We start from the raw sequence: 26,178 nt of genomic DNA on the forward strand, positions 1-26,178 counted from the left end.
AGTTATATTAGGTAATTATTGGTGTGCAACAAGTTACTACAAAATCCAGTGGGTTTAAGTAACAAACACTTATTATCTTACAGTTTTCTTTGGTCAGGAATTCCAATGAATCTTGGCTAGGTGCCTTTGGCTCAGTCTTTCATAAGGAGGCAATTAAGGTGTTAACCATGGCTGTGGTCTCCTCTGGGGAGGCATCCACTTCTAAGCTCACTCACAAAGCTTAGGTCAAGCCTCAGGTTTACACCGGCTGTTGGCTGGAAACATCAGTTCCTTGATATGAGGGCCGCTCCTCAGAGCAACTTGTAACATGGCAGCTGGCTTCCCTCAGAGCGAGCCGGTAAGAGAGGAAGACAAAGTGAGCAAGAAGTAACAATCATTTTGTCACCTAGTCTCAGAAGTGATATCCCATCACTTTTGCCATATTCTATCCATTAGAAGCAAGTAACGAGGTCCAGCCCACGCTCAAGGGGAAAGCATTACACAAGGGCATAAACGCCAGGCGGTGGGCACACTAGGAGCCATCTTAGATGCTGCTCACCTCAAGAGATAACATATGTAATGTTCTGAGAAATCAGATTTACGTGGGGAAGTATTCTGCAAATGAAAGTTTTACTCAAAGGCAGAATGTGAATTATGAAAACACGCTTTATGGATAACATTCAGGGAATCTGCTAAGAAGTGTCACCACCTCCCCACTTGCCTCAGATGTGTCACACTACGGCAGTATTTCGCCATCTTTTTCAGTCTGACACATCCATGAACTTGTTAGTCAAAAAGGGAAGAAAAAAGGTGAGCAAATGAGGGACCTCATGACCCACCAAGTAACACTCTTGACAATTCACGCTTTATATTTAGCATGGGAAGCAGTAATATAATGGCTATAAGGAGTATGGGAAAAACAAAAAATTCAGGAACTTGATAAAATTGTTTCCTGGAGTTTTTCCCTACAAAGCTGTTTATCAGCTCGACTTGGTGATATGCTCTAATGAAAATTTACATGGTCAGTGTGGCAGCTTGAAAACACAGCCCCAGTGTTGTTGACATTCTTATGTACAAATGGGATCTATGTCCCCTTCCCTTCACTTTGGGTGAGAGTTTGTGACTGCTCTGACCAGGAGAGAGTTACTGCGTGACTTCTGAAGCTAAATTAAGAGAAACCACACAGTTTCCATCTGGTCCTCTTGGGCCACCCACTGCTGGAACCCAACCACCATGACATAAGGAAGTCCAAACCAGCCCACACGGCAAGAACCCTTGGAGAGCCCTAAGACTCTGAAGAAAGAAACAGGAATGTCTGGCTAGTCCCAACTGCTCCAGCCCTGATTAGTCGAGCTCCAGCTACCATGTGTCTGCAACCCAAGTCCAGAACTGCCCAGCCAAGCTCTAACTGAATTCCTGACCCTGAAACCATAAAAGAAAATTTAAAAATGACTATTGTTTATTTAAACTAGGGGATTTTGAGGTGGTTACATGAGAAAAAATAACCAGAACAACCAGGAAGTAGTCATATATGTTAAAAATAAAGTCATGTATATTAAAAAGATAGTAATATTAAACAGCAATACATTAGGTTACATTTTTTTCAAAACATTTAAGACAGATCACAGAGGTAAACCATAGCCTCCAGAAAAGTCTTTGGTAAAAATTACTACAACTGGGAAATATATACAGGTGGTAGAAAGATAAAAGCTTATGTTAATAGAAAAGTAAATAAACTATCACAAATCAGAAATTGGGAAGACAACATTTCTATTTCCATAATAATGTCTCAGATAAAAAATAGATTAAAAATCTAGTCAGCAACTATTTCCTATCATATCAGTTGCAAATCATTTATTATTTCACCAGCATTATGAATATTATCCATTCCCTCAACATCTGCCCTCCATATGCACATCACTGCGCCAGCCATACCCCACTCCCTTTCACGTAGGAATCATGCAGATCATAAAATCTTCAAATTTCTTCTCTCTCCTCTAAAACATTTATTGAAATCTCCCCCTCCTTCCTTCCCCTTCTTCTTTCAGAAAAATTTTTCATCCACATTTCAAGGCACTGTCTCCTCCACCCATCCTCTCTTGCCTGCTCCAATACCTTGATCCATCCAGTATGCCTTTTTGGATCTTTGGTGTCCTTTACCTTACAAATATACTGGTTTTCATTATTTTAAAAATACTTAGATTATAAAATATATGAATATTGATTGTAAAATATCCTCAAGGTGACATCAATGCTCTTCATTGACCCAATTCTCAAAGTTGTCTACAGGCTCAGTGTCCCCCAATTCTTCACTACCCACTCACCCTTTAAATCCATTGTAACCTGGCTTCACATATTCAGCACTCAAAAGTCACCAACCAGTGGCCTGTCTCAGCTTTCTGAGTATTTGATGCAGCTGATACATAGTTCCTTCTTGAAATTCTTATACTTTTGACTTTCAAAAAAACCACTCTCTGGGTCTCTTCATCCTCTGGACATTCTTCCTCCCTTCTCCCTTCTGAACTGTCATCTACTCTCCAAAACAGAAACATTTCCATTTTCTTGTATCTATACTAACTCTCATGATGAACTGACTCAGAAAGCCCAAATCCCTAGCCCCAGCATAATTCCTACTTGGAATACGTATTCAGTTGTACTTCAAACTCTGTGGATTCACTCAATCTAATGCCTGAATTGTAACATATACAGAAATTTAACGTTCCACACAAAGCAAGCATTTCCCAAGTAAGAAAATGCTTCATATAAAGGATGACTTCAATACATGGGAGAATAATCCTTAATTTAACATATGCAGGCATGAGAATTCTCATTTAATACTATTATCATTAAACCCACCCAAGTTGCTACTCCCTCTACCTCAAATGCTCTGATCCCTGTTATTTGTGAGTTTGGTGCCCTTACAAACTTCAGTGAACAAGTATCACCTCTGAGAGAAAACTCCCCAGAACATGGTATGTAAAATGGCATCTCTCAGAATAGCACTTAAGAAACACATTATATATTTATTTTCTCACTGTCTATCTTTCCTTACAGGAATATCAGTTCTATGACAGCAGGAATGTTATTTTGTGTACTGCGGTCTCCTCAAACCATGAAAAGATTATTTAGCCCAGAGTAAGCACATAATAAATATCTGTTGCATAAATGAATAACTAAGAAAATGAATGATTTAATTAAAGTGTTCTCATTTTCCATTTTATAGAAAGTTTGTGGTACTCCAATGCAAAAACACTGAAGTAAAAAAAGTTTTTTCACTATGTGAGTTAATTCAAATCTCTGGGTCACAAACAGGTTGTCTTTTAATAGAAGTTTCTTTTTAAGCAGTAATGTGATTAGCTATTCTATAGATGGATATCCCACTGTCTTAGCTTTCATGTACGACAAATGACCTTACTGGAGTTTGCTACCAACATTTCCATTCGCTTAGAAGCATAGAACTTTCTTTATTGGAACATCCATCTAATGTCTCCACACATGAACCACTCAATGTTTATTTTTCCAACATCTTCATTTTCACTGGATCTCTTCTGAACACTTTTCTTCCACATAGACTTTTTCTTTTCATAGAACTATTGACCAGGGAGGACCTTAAGATGTTATTAGTCCAGGGTTTTTCAACCTTTCTTTCAGCAGTGGGATCTGTTTCACATGCAAAATCTTAATAGAAGCAGAGCCAAGAGTGGACAACCTAGTGCATCCCTCTGAGGCTATACCCACCTTCACTCCAGCATCACTGAAACATCAAGGAGAATCACAGGTCTCCTTTGAATAACCATGGAAAGTCTAACCTTTCTTAATAAACCCACGTTGTGTTTTCTGTGTTGACTCTTACACTTTTGTAAGAGGAAATCTTTCTTTTCCTCTGGGCTAAAAGCATTTACTGGGCACATACAATGTGCCACAAACTACATGAGCAGTGTGCAGAACATGCTGGGAACAAGCAAGGAAGGGAATCTGGCTTCATAACCCACCACCCCTACCCGCTGAACAGACCTGAGCTGAATGAAGTATTATCTTGCTCCAGGGAGTGATTTTCTTTTTCTATTCTTACCCTTCATTTCTCTTCTGGTCACCCTTCCCTTGATTTGTGTCACTGTACTGATTTCTCCCCTGGTCTAACCCTCCAATCCCCCAAAACATGAACATCCCCTACAAGGTAGGCAGTGGTCCACTGCATTTCCCTCTACCTTCTTATGATTCAAGAACTAATACGACGTGGGAACCAAGATCGTCTCTTTTGGGTGAATGGCTCCTTGATTCCCATGCATCTCCCTGATTTTGTTGTGTATGAGTTATATACTGGACATGTCCATCTGAGGTCACCCGCTATCACATAAAGTCCAGTACCTTGAGCTCTCTTCTTCCTCTCCCTCCAGTGGTACTCCTTTTCAATGTTCCCATTATTTTCAATGACATCGCTGATCACTTCATTCCCCAAATTTGAAACTTTTAAGTTATCTTTGACTCTTTTTCTCATCATTTATATCCAAGATGTGTAACAATAGTTTTGCAACATCTTTCTGACCTGGTTTCCTGGAAGCTATTCAAATGTAGCTCAGCTGACCATATTTTCGAAGCAAGTAGGGGCTATGTTTGTTGGTTTACCACCATAGTCACAGTGACTGTCACATAAAGTGCCTAATAATCTTGCTGAATGAATGAATAATTAAATGTGGTAAAAATATGCAATGCTTACCGTAGCATAAAAACTGTAAGCAAATTATCTAGTAATAGAGAAATGTTTGAGTTTCTCTATTTGGGCACATTTGTAAGATATTATAGTATAATTAAAATAACATTTTCAATTACATATTAATGGCTTGGAAATGACTCTCTATTTCCTGTTAAAGAGAAGCTAAACACAAAACCATAAATTTATCATGAACTCAATTGTGAAAATCTAGAAAAGGGAATACAAAAATGTTTAATGTTGGTTATATCTCAGTGGTGATTTTTTTCTCATACTTTTCTTTTACTTATATACAGTTGATTCTCTGAAAAAAGATTTTTCACCATGTAAATGACTATGCCTATAGATGAAGCTTGAAGGAAACAAGTACAAATTAAGAGGTACTTGTTCCAGGGTGGGAGGTAGAGTATTATAATCTATTGTCCCTATTTGTTTTTCTAAAACTGATTTAAAAATTGTAGCTTAATATTTTCAATGTTCTTCACCCCAACAGGTGTTGTTTAATTCTCTACTTCTGCCAGTCTTTATACAGTTGAATTTATCATTTTATCCACATTGTATTTTTCTTTTCTAGAGACGGGGTCTCACTCTGTCACACAGGCTGGAGTGCAGTGGCACAATCATAGCTCACTGCAGCCTTGAACTCCTGGGCTAAGTGATCCTCCCACCTCAACTTTCCAAGTAGCTGGGACCATAGGCACATACCACCACACTGTACTGTATTATTTTTGTTAAAATGCTCTTAACATTACTCTCCTGTTATACTGTTTTATTACATTATGGATAAAATGAGATTTAAAAATACTAAACTATCAAAGTGCAGTCTTGAACATTCAACCTCACCTTCCACCCACTCCTATACCACTGCCTGATGTCTCCTTTTCCCTCTTATTTTCACTTCAAAATCTTATACTTTCTTTAGTGCTTAATAAAAATTTTCTTAGCAATTTTTCTTTAAACACCCATAATTTATACATAATACAGTAACATCAAGCATTTAAAAAAATTAAAAATGGTTACAGCTACAAGACAATATTGAAATCACTTAGTTTAACTTCCTCCTTTACAGATGCAGAAACTACTGTCCAATTTGAAAAGGTGGCTTGCTGAGGGTAGTGGGTGAGGGCGGGTAGAAAACAAAAACCTTGGATTAGAGCACAACATTTAACTCTTAGCGTTCAGTATTTTAACTAATATAGAATCCACTGTTATTGCTGGGTCTCACATCTGCTGATCAATTGCTCAGCAATTATTCATGATTCCATTCCTGAAGTATGCCTTGCCCACCTGCCTTGATTTTCATGGTCATTACTACAGGCTGACACCATGACACATAATTCTTTTATGTCTTCATTGTACCTAGTGCTACAGAGTAACTGCTGAAGTAGTATGGCAGAAATAACCTAAAGCAAATCCAGTAATGGTAATGATGATACAAATCTGTGATAGCAATATTCCATCCTAACCATGTGGCTGTTATAATACATCCACTTGAATGGTAATAACCGTCAAGGAGGTGATATCAGCTTTCCCTTACATTCTACAAGGCTTCCCTAACCAATCATGAAGCTGCAGGATTACGGTTCCAGTTCTAAAGACCCTGGAATCAGAGCCATGTGGAGGAAACAAGGACAGGAACTGAATCTGCAAACTATATCTCCACAGTCAGTTTAATGCAAAGCACAGCGGCTTAAGGAATAATCCAACTCAAAAGCCAGACTGAGTACTATAGTAGCTTTCAAAGTTGCATGTGGCTCATTACACACACACACACACACTCTCTCTCTCTCACACAAACACACACACTCAAATTCTGAATGGCATATATTGATGAAGAGGACTATTTTAACAATTGTACCAGTCAAATAATGCACAATAGTTTAACAACCAGTGGATGAAATTTCATTATAAGCCAGGAGACCTAGGAGACAAGGAAAGGTGTGATTTGTCAGGGTTATCAACGTTCAAATACAGAGAGAAAAAGAACAGATCTGAAAAACAGAATCATTCCAGCTCCTTTGTCATGACTGTTACACAATGGGCCATGAGCCACAGAGACCCAGAAGCATCTGCCAAAGGTATCAGACAGCTGTGCAAGCATTCCCTGCCATTTGTTCAGCTGTTTTGAAGTGAGAGAGAAACATATTCCCAGGGTTGTGCAAGTACCCTTCTTTTTCAATTCAGAATAATATGTTTAGAATACAAATTTTTTATTAGTTGTGATTTTGTCACTCTGAATATATATTCACCTGGATGAATGCATTTGCTGCTTATTTTGCAACTAATGGAGGTGAATAGAATACACCATGCCACATTAAAAACTGGGTAATGCTAAAGAAGTGAAAATAAATACTCTTTCCACCTAAGAGCAGAGTTACTGCTTGGAGAATTAGGTGTCTATTTACCTGCCAATTCAAAATGTCTTGAATATAATTCATCAAAATTCCATCATCTTCCTTCCTTTCTTGCATGTATCACAATGTCAAGGAAAATGATTTAACAGTGAAATTTCAGATTGTAGCATATCCCAGCTCACCTTATATACATATGAACATGGTTATTATGTTCCAGAAATGAATTCACTGAACTTGTTAAAACTGTGAACTGCTCCCTTCAACCAAAGGAAGAAAAAAAGAGAATAGGGAAAAAAGAACCTTAGAAAGAAAAACATAAAGACTTTTACTAACCGATCTTTATTTCCTTTCACATTATTTTATAAAGACTCAGTGTGTGGGAGCTAATTATATTAGGTGTCTTGGGTAACAAGCTATTAATTTTGTGCTTCAAAGTTATTAACTACCTTTCTATGTACAGTTCACAGGCAAATGAATGAACTTAATCCTTGTATTAAAACACAAAACAAACCAAATAATCCCATGTTTCATGACTTTACAAAGTTGATTATCTCCTTGGCAATGCCTTACCAGAGGCCAGATATACAATTGCCACTTTAGAAAAGAGTCTCTGGCAGTTTATACTATAGGCCTGTTAAAGTGGATCTAATCACTATTTAATAGTCATTCCTCCCAAGATTAGACATAAAAGGTCACAGAGGAAAAGCATTTTTTTTTCTCAGTGATTTAACCATACTGGGTTTATAAAATTTCCTCCTCCAAGGATCACACCAGTCTTGAGAGAGTCTACTTGTGTGATAATATAGCTAATATTTGCAAATTTAAACAATTCAGTGGAGAAAATAAAATATTTAAGTTGATAACATTTAATGTCAAAAGAATTCTTTAGATTTCTCTTTATCTGGCTTCGTCTAATTCTTCAGGGCAAAACATAACATCATTTAATTCTACAGCAGTAATTTTATATAGATTGATGATCTTCATTTCCTAATTATCAAAGGACATTTTATTGTAAGAGGCATTAGACATGTAAAATAACTACAGTAAATGAAATTATTATTGCCATAAATCATGATGCTTATCTGCATTTGAGGGTCTCTGTGCTCTAACAAGAGCAATGGTAGTTTAGTGTATCAATAATCCCATGGGAAATTTAAAATGATTTATTTATCTGACTTATTAAAAGCCTAGTCATAGCTCAAAGGTCTCTGAATACCCATAAAATTGGGAAACTAATGCCATAAAATTAAAAAGTAATAGCAAAAATTTCATACAAGAAATAATCCAACAAGATATTACCCAACGGAAATTACTTCTGTTAAACAAAGATTTCAAATGAAAGCTTTGACAAAGCTATATCAATAAATTATGTTTTTATGAAACTCACCTTTTTGTTCTGTTGCTGTATAATATATCTCAGTTATATAACAATTTCTTTTCCTTTATAATTCAACCTAAAGTAATATGTAAGTTGAGCTCTTTCTTTTCAGTACAATTCCCTTTTTAAAGTTTTCTGCTTTCAAATACAGTACAGTAATAATTCTACCATAAATCAGTAATTTGACAAGTTACATAATTGTTGTTCAACAGCTATCAGAGGCTGAAAAGTGGAGTCTAAAGTTCAGAAAATTATCAGAATATAATTTGGTTATACTATTATTATCATTATACATGAGCTTTATGTAAATAAAAATGCTAAATATTTGGAGATATGTCTTTGCATAAAAATTTATATAAACTACAGCCCATTAAAGTTCTCTCTAGGCCATTTTTGTCAATACAAAATATATGGAACAGTTTATATTTTTAAGGAACTTATTGTGAAAAAGTTATTTAAAATAATTGAATAAAAGTAAAGTCTTGAGTAGAACAAAAAACCAAACATGTTTATACAAACTGTACATTTATGCTAACAGCCATAAAACTGAATAATTTAATCTTGGATAGGAAAGTACAATTTTGTATTATTTCCATAGACTCAGTACAATCTCAATAAAGTGAATAAGAGATTTTCTTGGGAGTAGGTTTCATGAGTTTAAATGAAGGGATGGATATGAACAAATAGTCTACATCTATAAAAATTAAATTTTATTGAAATAAGGACTTCTTATTCTAATAATTATTCTTAACTAACAGGATGATTGTGCAATGAATGTTTCTGGCAGCATTTTATTATAATGAAAAACTGAAAACAAGCTATCAATATGGGGCTGGTTAAGTAAATAATGTCTCATTCATACAATGAAACACTTCCCAGTCATTAAGAATGATGATAGGTTTCTGAATTTATTTTTAATTGAAAGGTGTTAATTACAAATTGTTTAGTGGAAATAGCTGGTTCCAAAAGAATATACAAGATATGATTCAATCTTTTCAAATACATACAGAAAAACTCTATAGAAGATATATGTCCAAATACTAGATGTGGTTTTCTCTGGGTAGTAGGACAAAGGGTGATTTTTCAGCTTTTTTTCATTTTGACACTGTAGGAATTTTCCATTATAAAAACACACTATTTTTATAATCATGTTAACATTTGTGTGTGGGAATTTATAGATATTGAATAAAATAAAATCGAAAGGAAGTGGATACAGATGGTTTCTGAAAGAACAAAACCAACAGGACAACACTTTGAGGATGGTTTCTATGTTAGGGACTTTGCTGATTGTCCATTTGTTGTTAGCACACAGCGACTCACAGGGATATAGGCTACTGCATAGAGGAATCACATGTGCTTTAATTTCCTAGTTTCCAGTCTTCTTTTCTTACCATTTTATTGCTGACATTAAGGGAATACAATAGTGATGGGGCCTCAGTTTGTATCGCTACGTTCTACTGCAGATTGTATTCTTAATATGATAGCTGTATTTAAACGTTGCGCTTACTTAATTTGTCTAACTCTGATTTCATGTTTTAAATTATAGGTTTATATGAATATTAGCTCTACTGGAAGCTCTACTGAATATTTGGCATAAAATGATGTAATTAAAATAACAACGATTTGTATATATGTAAAGTATTTACTATATGCCAAGCAGAGTCCTAAAAGAACTATATTAGTCAATTATTCTTCAAAGCCACCTATGAAGAATGTGCTGTTATTATCCCTCATTTCACCCATGAGAAAACTAAAGCTCAGAGAACTAATAAGCCCCTTGCTTAAAGTCCCATGGCTAAAACATGACAGAGAAGGATGATAAGCCCAGATAGTCTGGCTCCAGAACACTTACATTTTACACATTTTCAAAAGTTTAAATAAGCTTTTAATTTTAGAATAGTTTTAGATTTACAGAAAAGTTACAAAACATAATACAGAGAGCTCATGTATACCCCTCGCCCAGTTTCTCTCTCTAATTAAAATCTTACATAATATGGTACAACTGTCACAGCTAAGAAATTCACATTGGTATACTGATATTAACAACATACTTAATAATGTTTTTCCTTTCTAGTATTTCATCCAGGAGACCACATAACATTAACTTGTCATGTCTCCCCAGTCTCTTGTGGTTTATGCCAGTTTCCCAAACTTTCCTTGTTTTTGATGACCTTGACAGTTTTGAAGACTACCAGTCATGTATTTTGTAGAATGTCTGTCAGTTTTGGCTTGTGTGATATATTTTTTGTGATTTAACTGGGGCCATGGTTTGGGGAGGAAGACCACAGAGGTGAGGTGCCATTATCAACACATCATATCAAGGGTACAGCCCACTAACATGACTTATCTTTGATGATGATAGCCTTGAAAACCTGACGGAAGTACTGTTTAACTGGTGTCTCCACTGTAAAGTCACCATCTTCCCACTCTCTCTGCTCTGCTTTATGGAAGAAAGTTATCAAAGCTCACAGTCAAGGGGGACGGGGGAGTTAAGCTCCACCTACATGATGGGGAGGGAGTATCTATAGTAATTATTTGGAATTATTCTGTCAGAACCTTCATTTTTAACCCATTATTTTCTCTATATTGCCTCTCCCGCCCCATTCCTTCTTACCACTTTGACATGTTATTCACGTACAGTAGTATAAAAACATGATTCTTAACTGATTTCCTGCTTTTTCAAAGGTCCAAAATATGTTAGAACCAAATGTGACAACAAATTTTGTTTTAAATTATTTTTCCACAGACTGCTGTAGAATTTGTCACTAAGTGACTAATTAGAAACCAATTTTTCTTAGAAATACTCTGTAAAGGACTTACCAGAAATATTCGTTCAAGTTGATCCTGAATGTCTTTCATTCCTGGAAAAGCAGCAACTCCTTGGATCATTTCAACAAAGATGCAACCTACTCCCCTAGAGAGAGAAGAAAGAATCGTTACAAAACTTCAATATATTCTGCTTAGGAAAACTAAATCTGGAATTAGAATATCCACTCCTACAGAAGAGAAGCGGTGAGTAAACTGTTTTCTTTTTCCCCTCTAACTTTTATTTTAGATTCAGGGGTACACGTGCAGGTTTGTTACATGGGTATATTGTGTGATTCTGAGGTCTGAGGTATGAATGATCCCATCATCCAGGTACTGAACGTAGTACCCAATAGTTTGTTAACCCTTGCCTCCCTTCCTTCCTCCTCCTTCTAGTAGTCTCTAGCGTCTATCGTTGCTTTTTATGTTGTGAGTACCTGATGTTTAGCTCCCACTTATGAATGACAACATGCAGTATTTGGTTTCCTGTTCCTGTGTTAATTCACTTAGCATAATGGCCTCCAGCTGCATCCATGTTGCTGCAAACAACACTATTTCATTCTTTTTTTTTTTTTTTGAGATGGAGTCTTGCTCTGTCCCCCAGGCTGGAGTGCAGTGGCGCAATCTCTGCTCACTGCAAGCTCCGCCTCCTGGGTTCACGCCATTCTCCTGTCTCAGCCTCCCGGGTAGCTGGGACTACAGGCGCCTGCCACCATGCCTGGCTAATTTTTTTGTATTTTTAGTAGAGACGGCGTTTCACCGTGTTAGCCAGGATGGTCGTGATCTCCTGACCTTGTGATCCACCCGTCTCGGCCTCCCAAAGTGCTGGGACTACAGGCATGAGCCACCGCACATGGCCAATACTACTTCATTCTTTTTTTATGGCTGCATAGTATTCCATGGTAGGTATGTACCACATTTTCTTTCTCTAGTCCATTGTTGATGGGCACCTGGGTTGAGTCCATCTCATTGTTATTGTGAATAGTGCTGTGGTGAATACGTGAGTATGTGTATCTTTTTTTTAGAATGATTTGTTTTCTTTCAGATATATACCCAGTTATGAGATTGCTGGGTTGTATGACAGTTCTGTTTTAAGTTCTTTGAGAAATCTCCAAACTGCTTTCCATGGTGGCTGAACTAATTTATTATACATTCTCACGAACAGTGTATGAGCATTCCCTTTTCTCTGTAGCCTTGCCAGCATCTGTTGTATTTTGACTTTTTAATAATAACCATTCTGACTGGTGTGAGATAGTATCTCATTGTGGTTTTGATTTGCATTTCTCTGATGATTAGTGATGCGGAGCATTTTTTAGTATGTTTGCTGGCTGCTTGTATGTCTTCTTTTGAGAAATGCCTGTTCATGTCTTTTGCCCATTTTTAATGGAGTTACTTGATAAGCAGTATTTTTAATGAGCACCATGAGCTATCTAGCTATCTACACCTAGATCCCATAACCTACCCACTCCCCCTGCCCCCATCTACTGCCCTGAAAGAACTCTAAATAGATGCAACTATACTGGGCTCAGAAAAGAGTGGAAACCAATAAAATAGCACATTCTAGTGCTATTACTTATAGAATACAGTTAAGTCCTTAGCCTGATGTATAAGAGTCCTCAAGTCATGTTCAAGTATCCTTTTCCAACTATATTTCACAAACTTATAAAGTATTGTAGTCTCTAGACATTCAGTGGTTCTCAATCCTCTTTGCATTAGAATCATCTGGAGAAGGTTAAGAAACTGCGTATCTCTGACCACAAACCCCAGAGATCCTGTTTCAATTTATCTAGGTTGGAGCCCAGGCAACCACATGGGCTGCTCAGATGATTCAGGGCAGCTACAGTGAGAATCGCTGAGCCAGACTGATCTACCTGAGTGCCAGGCATAAAACTGTACCATTTGGCTCAAATTGCTTCACTATCTATAGTACCCTCCTTCTTCGCCTATTTGCTCTTGATACCAAATTCCAACTCAACCACTATAATCCTGTTTACTTTGCCTATTTGCTCTTGATACCAAATTCCAACTCAACCACTATAATCCTGTTTAAATGCATCTCCTCTGTGATGCCTTTCATGGATCTTTCAGCAGACAGAATTGCTCCCCTTATGAGCTTATGGATTACTCTATCAGTCATCTACTATGCTCGACATTCTTTTGCAGCTTGACCTGCCATGCTCACAGTTCCCACCTAGCAAGTTAGTCCAGTAAATCAAAAGACCTTGCCTCCCAGACCACTGCAGCTTGCACCAAGCCCAACAGGAATAACCAATCCATAGTATGGACAGAGAGCCAATTAGATACTTCTGCCAGGACTCTGGAGAATGGGGCAGTATGGTAAGAAACTAGCATATGTAGATGGCTAAGTCACATTAGTGTCAGGGAAGTAGCATGAATGGCTACACATTCCTGCAGATGAAGTCCCCTGAAATGACTTGGTTCTTGACTTCTGGAGGCTTAGATGTTCAGATGATCCAGTGTTTTTTTTGTTTTGTTTTGTTTTGTTTTGTTTCTAGAACTCTCTACCTCCTGGAAATTCTCCAGATTTTTTACATTGGCTCTATTTGAATGGGTTTATGTTTCTTGCAAGTAGTCTAATAAAACCACGAACATATTGGGACACTTCTTCCACTCCTGCACCCCCATACTCAATTTAGGGCAAGCAAACACTTGTGTCTTTAATTTATTTAATAAACCTAGGGGTTAAGACCAAGTGACCTACTTCTCTAAAGCTACTCCAGTTGTTATCACAATTATATATAAACAATGTTTTGAATTAAAGAAGTAATGTATTTGCAGAAATTGCTTCCCTATTGTACCACATGATTCTTATTCAAAGTAAACACCAATAGTATACAGTGCTATAATGACTAAAAACAAACAAATGCCATTTTATATCATAGGATGTAATTTTATTTAAGTAGTAAAGAACTAATTTCAAGCCAGTGTTCTAGGTAGATGGGTTTTTACACAAGTTGTTTTCATTTTAGATTTGAGAGACAACATAGGTATCAAGAGAATTATTTTATTAAGATATTAAAATGCAATGATGTGCTTATAAATATTAGGGCTTCAGATGTCTGGTTAAGTCTACTTAAATTTTCAGTACGGTGGCTTTCCAAATTTTTCTGTCAGGAATTCTTTTCTAAGACTATTTTCTTCTTATTTTAGTTTATACAGTAAAATACCTTGGATCTTAAATAGCTACCTGAACCTTCCTTTTTTACACTCAGTGTATCCTCTCTGCTCTTTACTTTTTGGCCTTCATTTTTCCCACCATAAGCTGCAGTTCTGAGTGTGAAGAGCCTCAGCAGAAGCCATAGCCACCCCCATTATGTACACAGCTAGGCTGGCTAGAAAAATAACTATTACATTGCCAGAACTACTTATAGAATTTATTTTAGCACTACTTGTGTTTAGTCTATATCATCTCCATAATATGTTACTTAGAATGATTAAAAGACAAATCTATTCTATGCTGCAATTCTATTCAGTTGGAATGAAATGATGTAGCATTTTTATAAGCTCTTATCTGCTTAGGTGGCTAAGACTTGGATTTTCATTTCTAGTGGATGTTTCCTATGACGTCATCTTTTTCAAAGATGCTTGAGGATGTACTAAAGAAGCTGAGAGAATTATACTTAAAGGACTCACAAGAGATAAAATGTACAAGAAAATTAAAAAGTATGTGTATAAAACATATCAACATATGAATATAACAGAATTCCTTATTACTGGACTGCCTTATTGCCACACAGCAATAAGAGCTCTTCAATTTAATATGAAGAAACTAGTGTCTGCTTTCCCCCCACCTCTTTCTACCCTCCATTAGCCCCATGCTCCCTCTCTCAATGGATTAAACTGACTGCACTGAATGGTTTACTCAGAAAAAAAATTCATCTGCTTAAGTACTATAATTTATGATATATAATCTTATATCAGGAAATGTCTCCTTTGTTCCTTCTTTTGAGAATTTGAATAATTATGTAATTGTCACCCACTTAGTCTAAATTTTTCAAGAATAAGAACTGGTCACAAAAGCTTACAATCAAAGGTGTCACAGGATGCAGTATGCTCAAACTCTTATTTTAGGATTAGTTACCCAGTAAGGTAATACATAAACACCCACCTATGCTCACACATTTTTCAATTTTTTGAACTCAACATTTCCCAATTTAATTTATGTCTCAGGTATATGAATGATTTTTTTTCATCACAATTCAAAACAAAATTTTAAGCAGAATTGACAATTTGTTGTCAGTACAAGCAGAGACAGACAATCTTTTAGGATTGAAACTTACATAATTTGGGAGTTTTTGTTATTAAAAAGATTATAAAATTATAACTAAAAAATTGGCTATAGAAGTGCATTTAAAATGAGCAAATCAGTCAAAAGCAATCACAAAATTTTAAAAGGTAACAAATGCAACAAACAGTCTGACATTCAGGAAAACAAAGTAAAATTAACTATCTGACATTTATCATTATCTGACAAATCTCTCTAATACATTTATTTCTATAATTTGGCTGTATAATCTTCAGTTAAGTCTTCTTATGACAATTCTATAGTAACATTTTCTGTAACGAGAATGTAGAGATAATTTAGACTTTCCTCTAGCATGATGATGAACATTGGTTTGGGGGTATGTCTAATAGTTTAGAATTTTTTTTCTCTGCTTCACTTCTCATTGTTCGTAAGGTCAGTAAACTTTTAGGACTGTTGTTAATTTTGGGAAAACTTCAATCAACTTTCTGTTTAGTAGATCTATATGGTATAAACACAGTAATTATAACGTATTCCATTTTACACAGTTCCTTGAGCATGAGAGGACATGCTTAGTTCAGAGTGTAGGGTTAGGAAGGATGTTTAACGCCTGAAAGGGCTAGAAAAGTTGAAGCTGGTTGGATTATGGAGTGATGGCACTGGGAATGGAAATATTCCAGGTTGAGAAAACAGAGCCTACTAAACTGAAGAATCTTTAGAGAACTAACTGCTGTTGTTATGGCTCTATGTGGACAATAGAAGAAAAGTCTAAAAAGAGAGCAGAAGTCCATATTCCATTCTAAGAATGGCTTCTACATTTTTAAATGGTTGAAAAATATCAAAAGAAGAATACTTGGTGACATATGAACATTACCTGAAATTCTAATTTCAATATCTATGAATAAGCTTTAATGAAAAACAACCACACTCATTCATTTAGGTACCATGTATGGCTGCTTTCTCATCGAAATGACAAAGATAAGTAGTTGCTACAGAAACCACATGTCCTGCAAAACCTAAATTTTTACCATCAGGCCCTTTACAAAGTTTGTGAAATCTTGACCTATGTTATGCTCCACTTGCAAAAAAACACAATAATAGAAAAAGTCATACTAATCAGTTATGGAAAAACAAATAAAGAAAAGAAAGTATAATATATCATGATTATTTGTAAATAATAGAAATAATCTCTTAAATATGATCTGTTTTTTCACTACTGTCTTTAGCAGTTTTCCTGTAATAAAATATGCCTTAGAAGTTTCCTGCATTTTGTCAAAAATTAGTAGATATTTTAAACTTGATTGAAGATATTTTAATCTCTAAAGTATTTTGAACTGAGAAATAAATTAGGAGAAAATATGTGGAGTGATTTTTTTAATAAGGTGCTATCTAACTTTTTCCCAAAATAGATAATTTCGTGAGCTGATATGCATCATTGGAGGGAGAAGAGGGATAGGTTATTTTACTAACTTAAAGTTTTTATTTTATATTTAGAAGACAGGGAAGCATTATATCATGCTTGGAAGTACTACCTTTTATTTTATAAACATTAGAAAATTTTACCTATTAAATTTAATTTTATAAACATAAGGGGTTTCCAGAATTATGCTGGGTTCTATCCTGATTTCAGAGGATTTTCTTTCCACCTGTTTTCTTTCTACTCATACCCTACATACGTGCCCCTATATTGACAAAAGGAGAGGAATCCAATTTTTAAAATTATCCCTTGAACTTTTTTCTTCCTTAAAATCAACAGTAGAGGCTCGAGGCAGTGAAGCCTCCGCATGCTGTGTGGCTGACCTCTATCTCCAAATTTACATCATGTCTGTATCCACATTAGATTTCCTCTGCTCCAGCCATGCTATTCCACTGTCCTCTCCTAAAACTTGCCACACTCTTTCCCATCCCAAGATCTCTGCACGGATTGTTGTTCCCTTTGCCCTCTCTGTGCCTGGTTAATTGCTTTTTGCTATTCAGAGGTCAGTGCAAATAGCTCCACTTAGAAATGTCTTTCCCAGCGACCACCTATAAGGCAGTTCCTCCTTACAGCCCCAGCCCCAGTGTCTCACCCTATTTTTCCTAGTTTGTCCCCTTTATAACACTTAAAAATGTTGAATTGTGTTTGGCTTTTGGGGGTGTGTCTCCTCTAGATGGAACATCTACAAGATCGGGACAAGGTTGTGGACATCACCTTATTCCCAGGACATAGCAGAGTGTCAGGCACATAATAAGGGCTCAAAAATATTTGCTGAATGAATCGAAAGCAACACGACCCTCCTTCCCCCTGGCTATTCTGCGTGAGCTCAGCTTAGTGACTTGTTTCCAAAGAGTACAGCATGGAAGTAGGAGCGGAGAGGGGGTGTGGATGCAAATTTACAATGGAGAAAACTGGCAAACACTATCTCAGCCATGTGACAAAGGTTAACATCATGAGTGATACGTCATGATTTCCCGTAAGACTGATGTTTATGGTCTTTTAAAAAAAATAAACAGAAATTGATCTCCTAGTCTTAAAGCTTGAAACATATTTGTCTTATCTGAGTTCGTTTCTCAGGAAACCAACCCTCAGAACTCTGACAGCATTATGGAACTGAAACTCCTCTTCCTTATTCCTCCCTAATTCCTGTTTCCCCGCATGTAGCTACATTCCTTCCGCACTATATAAACCCCCAATTTTAGTCAGCTGGGGAGATGGGTTTGAGACTTTTCTCTTGTCTCTTCAGCTGCAGCACCCAGATAAAGGCTTCTTCCCTGGCAAAACTCATTGTCTCAGTCATTGGCTTTCTGTGCAGCAGGCAAATGGAACCTAGGCTGAACCCCTGGTGTTTTGATAACGGTGCCAAGAACACTCAAGGGAAAATGACAAGCTCTTCAAGAAATGCTGCTGGGAAAATTGGATATTCTTATCCGGAAGAACAAAACTAGATTCCCACGCTTCACAGTAGACAAAATCACCTCAAAATGAATTGAAGACTTAAACATAAGGCCCAAAACGGTAAAACTACTAGAAGAAAACACAGGACATTGATCTGGGAAACGATTTCATGAATAAGACATCAAAAGCACAAGCAACAAAAGTAAAAATAAACAAATGGGATTATATCAAACCAAAAGCTTCTACACTAAAAGCTTCTGTACAGATGGGAGATAAGTCTCAAATCCACCTCCCCAACCGACTTAAATTGAGTTTTTATATGGTGGGGTAGGAATGTAGCTACACGCAGGAAAACAGAGTGAAACAATCAACAGAGTGAAAGAACAACCCACAAAATGAGAGTAAATATTTGCAAACTACTTGTATGATAGTAGATTAACATCTAGGATATATAAGGAACTCAAACTTCTCAACAATGAAAAAACTATCAATCTTATTTAAAAATGGGCCAATGAGGACAGGTGCCATGGTTGATTACCTGTAATCCCAGCAGTTTGGAAGCTGAGGTGGGAGAATCGCTTGAGGCTAGGGAGTTCAAGACCAATCTGGTTAACACAGCAAGACTGTCTCCACAAAAAGTTAAAATAAATTTGCCAGGCATGGTGGGACTGCACCTGTAGCAGTCTCAGCTACTGGGGAGGCTGAGGTGGGAGGACTGCTGGAACCCAGGAGATTGAAGCTGCAGTGAGCTATGATTGCACTACTGCACTCCACCCTAAGTGACAGAGAAGGACCCTGTCTCTTTAAAAGAAAAAAAAGCGGGGGGACAAATGATCTGAACAGACATTTTCCAAAAGAAGACACACAAATGGCCAAGAAACATGAAAAAGTGCTCAACATCACGAAACATCAGGGAAATTCTCATCAAAATCACAATAAGACATTTCACTCCAATTATGATGGCCATTAAGAAAAAGATAAAAAATAACAAATGCTGGCAAGGATGTGGAGAAAAGGGAACTCTTATATACTGTTAGTGGGAATGTTCTATGGAGAACAGTATGGAGGTTTCTCAAAAAACTACAAATAGAACTACCATATGAGCTAGCCATCCCACTACTGGGAATTTATCCAAAGGAAAAGAAATCAGTATATTGAAGAGACATTTGCACCCCATGTTCACTGCAGAACTATTCACAATAGCTAAGATAGGAAATGAAGCTAGGTGTTCAACAACAGATGAATGGATGAATAAAATATGGTCTACAAGCACAATGAATACTATTCAGCCATAAAAAAAGAATGAAATCTTGTCTTTTGTGACAACATAGATGGAAATGGAGGGCATTATCTTAAGTGAAATAAGCCAGGAACAGAAAGTTAAACACCGCATGTTCTCACTCATATACAGAAGCTAAAAAAAGTCAATGTCATAGAAGTAAAAAGTAGAACAGAAGATACTAGAGGCTGGTAAGGGTAGGGAAGGAAAGCATAGGGAGAGATTTGCTAAAAGACACAAAATTACAGCCAGAAGGAAGGAATAAGTTCTAGTGTCTTATACCAATGTAGGATGACTATCGTTAAGAAAATAAGACTATATTATATGTAACATATACTCTATATATTATTAAGACTATAACAATAATACTATACTATATAGTTTCAAATGGCTAGAAGGAAGATATTGAATGTTTCCAACACAAAGAAATGATAAATGTTTTTATATGAGGGATGGGCTAATTACCCTGATCTGATCACTATACATTATATGTATCAAAACATCACTATGTACCCCATGAAAATGTAAATTATTGTCAATTTTTAAAAATTAAATTAAAAATTTAATATGAAAGTATTTGAAGAAATATATATAATACACTCTATGGCAAAGGAATTCAAGGTGAAAAGATTTATTTAAACTACTGTATTTGGGGCAAGGGTAGGGTGGAGTGTGTAATACATAGAAAAAAATGCAATTTACAGGGAAAGAGTAAGAATTTTCCTCCCTTAGAACAGGGAAAGACAAGTTCAGGGGTACTTCTGTGGGAAGGTCTTCTGATCTCTCAGGCTACGTTAGGTCCCCTAACTCTGTGCTCTCCATGATACTTTCTACAACTGCAATTTATTTATTTACTTGTAAATGTGTTAGCCACCATTACCTTTCTCAGAACAAAGATTTGGTCTTTTGCTTTTAAAAATATAGCCCAAATGATTGATAGGGGTTATGGCGATATGGCAACATTACCAGACCTGAATGAAATAGGGTTAGGTCAAAAAGGCACCAGCTAATATGCCTTGTAATGTATGTATCTGTTCATTAAAGTCCTGTTGGGATTTTATGGTGTAGGATAACTTTCTATCTTTCAACTAAATATGGATTAATTACATCCATCAGCATGCATAATAAAAAAATCTGCATTTGGTGCGTATTTTCAAGGGACTATACTCAGTCAATTTTCTCAAAAAGATATTGTTAACTAAATGGTAATTAACTCAATAAATAATTATATCACATGAGGAAGCAGAATAAGACATAAAGATTATTATTTCTCTAGTTGACATTAATCTAATTTTGGTTAGATTAAGATATCAAAAAAATAAAACATTCTTCTCCTTCTTCCCTAATTCTCAAGGCAAAAGTTTGTTTCGGGAAGTCAGAGACCCAGAACAGAGGGACTGGCTGAAGCCACGGCAGAAGAACATAAATTGTGAAGATTTCATGGACATTTATTAGTTCCCAAAATTAATACTTTTATAATTTCTTACGCCTGTCTTTACTGCAATCTCTGAACATAAATTGTGAAGACTTCATGGATGTTTATTAGTTCCCCAAATTAATACTTTTATAATTTCTTATGCCTGTCTTAATCTCTTAATCCTGTAATCTTCATAAGCTGAGGATGTATGTCACCTCAGGACCCTGCGATGATTGCGTTAACTGTACAAATTGTTTGTAAAACATGTGTGTTTGAACAATATGAAATCAGTGCACCCTGAAAAAGAACAGAATAACAGCAATTTTCAGGGAATAAGGAAAGATAACCATAAGGTCTAACTGCCTGTGGGGTCAGGCAGAATAGAGCCATATTTTCCTTCTCGTAGAAAGCCTGTAGATGGTTATGTGAATAGGAGAAGTATCACTGAATTCTTTTCCCAGAAAGAAATATTAATAATTGATACCCTAGCGAAGGAATGCATTCCTGGGGGGAGGTCTATAGACGGCTGCTCTGGGAGCGTCTGTCTTACGAGGTTGAGATAAGGACTGAAATATGCCCTGGTCTCCTGCAGTACCCTCAGGCTTACTAGGATTGGGAAATTCCAGCCTGGTGAATTCTAGTCAGACCAGTTGTCTGCTCTCGAACCCTGTTTCCTGTTAAGATGTTTTTCAAGACAATGTGTGCACAGCGGGACACGGACCCTCATCAGTAATTCTAATTTTGCCCTTGCCTTGTGATCTTTCATTGCCCTTTGGAGCATGTGATCTCTGTGACTTACTCCCTGTAAGTACACCCCCTCCCCTTTCAAAATCCCTAATAAAAACTTGCTGGTTTTGCGGCTTGAGGTCGCCATCACAGTCCTACCAATATGTGATGACACCCCCAGAGGCCCAGCTGTAAAATTTCTCTCTTTGTATTCTTTCTCTTTATTTCTCAGATCAGCCAACACTTAGGAAAATAGAAAGAACCTACATTGAAATATTGCGGGCTGGTCCCCCCGATAAAAGTTTGGCTCAATCTCAGTAGATAATGCAGAAAGACTCTAATATTTTAAAATATGGTGCAATGAAAATGTCAGAAAACATTGCCTAGATTTTCGTTTTTTTATTGCATCCATGTGTTAGCAAAGGCTTGGGATTCCTTAGGACCGAGAGCTTTAAGCAGAGTGACAGTTTCAATTCCAGAGGGATCATGACACAGCATAGCCCGTGCACTGCCATATGTGCAGCAGGAACAATGACTCATCAAACTTAGACTATTATGGTGGGGGGAGACCTGCCCCTTATTATACATAATTTCCTAATTGAAAGTGATAAGAGGCCTCTTCTCAAGTTTAGAAAATTATTTAGAGCCCTTCAGAGCCATCTGCATTGTTGAAACCTTTGGAAAGAAGGATGTTAAAAAAGGGAGTGTCAAGCTGTTTCTGATTCTGAAAGGAGGCAAGCAGATGAACAGAACCATAACTCATTACAGGTTAGTTCTCTGCCTTTCAACATTATGCTGGCATCGGAAATTTCCTCAAACCTATGTATCCTTCCAAAAAAAGTACTTGAAGCAGTGCTTCTCATCCTTTAATGTGTATGCTAACCACATGGGGATCTTCTTAGAATTCAGATTCTAATTACTGGGTATGGGTTGAGGCCTGAGATCCTGCATTTCTAACAAGCTTCCAAGCCATGCTGATGCTGCTGTTCTCAAAATCAGGTACTGAGGGGTGATAATGTAAAGGAATTTGGGTAATTATGTTTTGAATGGAGTTTTATAACTCAGATCAATTCTCTGAACATATATTCAAGCTCCAGCCAAAGGAACAACAAAGAAACAGATCACTGAAATAAGTTAGATTAAATGCAAAACATAATCTAAATTTAACACACAGGGATGCAATACAAACTCAGAATGCTTCCACATTAATTAACCTAATAGGTAATTTTATTTAGTCATGGTTCACTGAAATAAATCATTATGCAATTAAAGCTAGAACTATTTGATGCACCAAGGTAGCCATTTATTTATCTTACTCTTCTCTGAAGGAATGTATATATATGTAAAATAGGACAAAGAGTTTTCTTCCCTAGGAGGTCAGCTTCAAAAAGATGAAAATTAAAAAGTGACTTTTTTCTATATTCTAAAAGAAAATTTATTACATATAACAGACTTAATCTTTTCATTTTGGCATTTGCAGTATTTGAAAAGTAAAAGACTAAAAAATTACGTTCTGCATGCCCTTGGTGACTACAGAAGAAACCAAATTGATTAAACTGCCACTCATCATTTACTGTGGTTAGTGCTTCATTAGGCACAGATAGGCACAATATATCTTAGTCAAGTACTTCTATGGAGTATTTTGCTCTTAAGGAATGAAAATATAACCCTGGATTGTGGGTAAAAGACCATCTTAGAAAATATTTGATTCAAAACAATAAACTTTTAATATAATGGGAAACTATAATACTTATTTTTCAACTATGAAACAAAATTATATCTCTAAGAAGTTGTACTTACAAATTAAGCATATCAGAATAAAAACAAAAGTAAAACATAAAGTACAGGAAGCTAAGCTAATGTAGTTCAGTAGACTCAAGGCCCGGGGTGGCCTGCTGCTGACTTGGAGGGAGGCACCAGGCAAGTGATTAGAATCCTCTTACTAGGATCTACATCAGCAATAAAACTAACAGGGAAGACTGAGAAGCCCAACAATCTTAAAGTGCCAACCAGCATAAATGCTCCTTATGTTCCAATGATAATTTTTGCTCATACACTTTAAGTACTATGTACATTTATTATTATTATTTTTTAATGAAATGGCAAAGCTGTATTTTTGCTGTCTGGTCCAGTTACCAGATCCAGAAACCCAGGAATCATCTGAAATCTTTTGCCTTTTTTTTTTTTTTTTTTACTATGTATATGCAGTCATCAAGTTGTCTACATCCTAAGTATTCCTAAATACTTCTACAATCTGATCTCCAACCGCTTTCTCTCTTCCTCCTTACCATCCTTTTTGAATGCTTCTGAAATCCTATCCTCCATCTCTATCTACAAAACACCAGATATTTCACCTGTTAGTCTTTGTCCATGGCATGATGTACACGTCCTTCAAACCTAGCTTTGTTAGCTTGGAAAGATGGCTTTGAGAAGTCAGGCAGAGTAATTACCACCGGGTGAAGCCTCCCCTGATCCCCTTAATCATTCACTGAGGATAAATTTATCACCTTCACCTCTGAGCTGCCACTGTACCAACCATATACCTGTGTTATGGCTCATCACACTGTCTTTCCCTGTGACCTTGAAGGCATGAATACATCTTTCTCATCTTTTCAGTTCCAAGATCTCACAAACTGCCTTGTACAAAATAGGTGTTCAATAAATATCTTTAAAATGAGACAAAAAAAAAACACCGCATGTTCTCACTCATAGGTGGGAACTGAACAATGAGAACACATGGACACACACCGGGGACTGTTGTGGGGTGGGGGGAGCGGGGAGGGATAGCATTAGGAGATACACTTAATGCTAAATGACTAGTTGATGAGCACAACATGGCACATGTATACATATGTAACAAACCTGCACGTTGTGCACATGTACCCTAAAACTTAAAGTATAATAATAATAAAAAATGAGGGAATAAATGAATGAATTGCATAAACTAATCTGAGGAGTACATACAAGATACTGTAACAGAAAAAGGCATTTTATTTAGAGCTAATATTATCCTATGAAATTAAACACTAAAAAAAAATCAACTCAGTAATTTCACCAAAATATCTGAACTCTAACTTCATTTCTAAGAGACTCCAAAGGAACTCCAGCAGTCTCCATGGAAACCTTTCGCTCCACTGTACAATTTACTTGAATGCTAAAATTTAGAGATAAAGGTACCTTTGAGAAGGCCTCAGACAATGTTTTGATTTTTACATGTAAGGAAGCTGTATTATATGTTTAAATGTCTTAGTGTAGGTAGCAGAATCAGAAACTGCATCTCCTGAATCCAGGGTCAGCAATCTCTTTGTTATGCTATGCTGCCTCCGCAGTCAGAAAAACCTGTCTTTATTTGGTCAGCCTGGTCAGGTTAAAAAAGAGGAAATAGAGATGGCAACTTTGATTTCTTCCCAGGTGACACAAATGCCAGCAAAGATAAAGACAAAATCAAAATGAAATCTTCAAAATTAGAGGCTTTGGCAAAGAACACAGTAAAACTATCCTATAAAATTGAAGTCTACCATCATTGCTAATGCACTGAAAATATGATGTTGGCTGTGTTTAAAAAGTGCTTAAAAATTCGGCCAGGCACAGTGGCTCACACCTTTAATCCCAGCACTTTGGGAAGCAGAGGCGGGTGGATCACCTGAGGTCAGGAGTTCAACACCAGCCTGGCCAACATGGTGAAGCCCTGTCTCTACTAAAAATACAAAAATTAGCTGGGCATGGTGACATACATCTGTAATCCCAGCTACTCAGGAGGCTGAGGCAGAGAATAGCTTAAACCTGGGAGGCAGAGGTTGCAATGAGCCGAGATTGTGCCACTGCACTCCAGCCTGGGCGACAGAGTGAGACTCCATCTCAAAAAAAAAAAAAAAGCTTAAAAATTCAACACAGACTCCTATGGATAATGAAGACTCTAGAGATGGAGTCTTAAAGTAATAACTCCAGGTTACATAGATAACAAGGAATATTTGGACTGGTAACATCCAGCAACCAGCCACAATTAATATAAAAATATAAATAGGAAATGCCTTCACCGAGGACTACTGTAAGAAAAAAAAGAAAAATGAAAAATATTACAAGAAATAGCGGATAAATATTATTTCTTGTATTATGGAACAATGAAAGGAGAAGTTCCATTTGATAATTCATTTAAAACTCTACCAATAACGGTCCTTCTCTAAGGAATAAGCATAGACCAGGCAGAATGAGAAAAAAGCAAATTAATAAGCCTTGCACATCTTTAATTTCTGTTTATATGACAGCTGATGCAAAACAAGGAAGTCATATTTTAAGGCTTCTCTCTGCAAATGTATTAATCCTTATGCAATAATGTAGGAAATTAGGAAAAATTTATTCATGGGTAATTATCTTAAAAATCAAAGCAAAA

The 26,178-nt window shown here is 36.5% G+C and overlaps 1 protein-coding gene across 7 annotated transcripts in view; it reads right to left on the reverse strand.

Moving 5' to 3' along the window:
• Nucleotides 1–26,178, reverse strand: part of CDK14 (cyclin dependent kinase 14) — a 635,487-nt gene that overhangs the window by 210,974 nt on the left and 398,335 nt on the right. For all 7 annotated transcript variants that reach the window (XM_063708268.1, XM_019031337.4, XM_063708269.1 and 4 more), the window contains one exon: nucleotides 11,243–11,336. In XM_063708268.1, coding sequence (XP_063564338.1) covers nucleotides 11,243–11,336 — 94 coding nt within the window. The remainder of the gene's footprint in view (nucleotides 1–11,242; nucleotides 11,337–26,178) is intronic.

Source organism: Gorilla gorilla, chromosome 6 (genome assembly GCF_029281585.2).
Source record: "Gorilla gorilla gorilla isolate KB3781 chromosome 6, NHGRI_mGorGor1-v2.1_pri, whole genome shotgun sequence".
NCBI classification, from domain to species: Eukaryota; Metazoa; Chordata; class Mammalia; order Primates; family Hominidae; genus Gorilla; species Gorilla gorilla.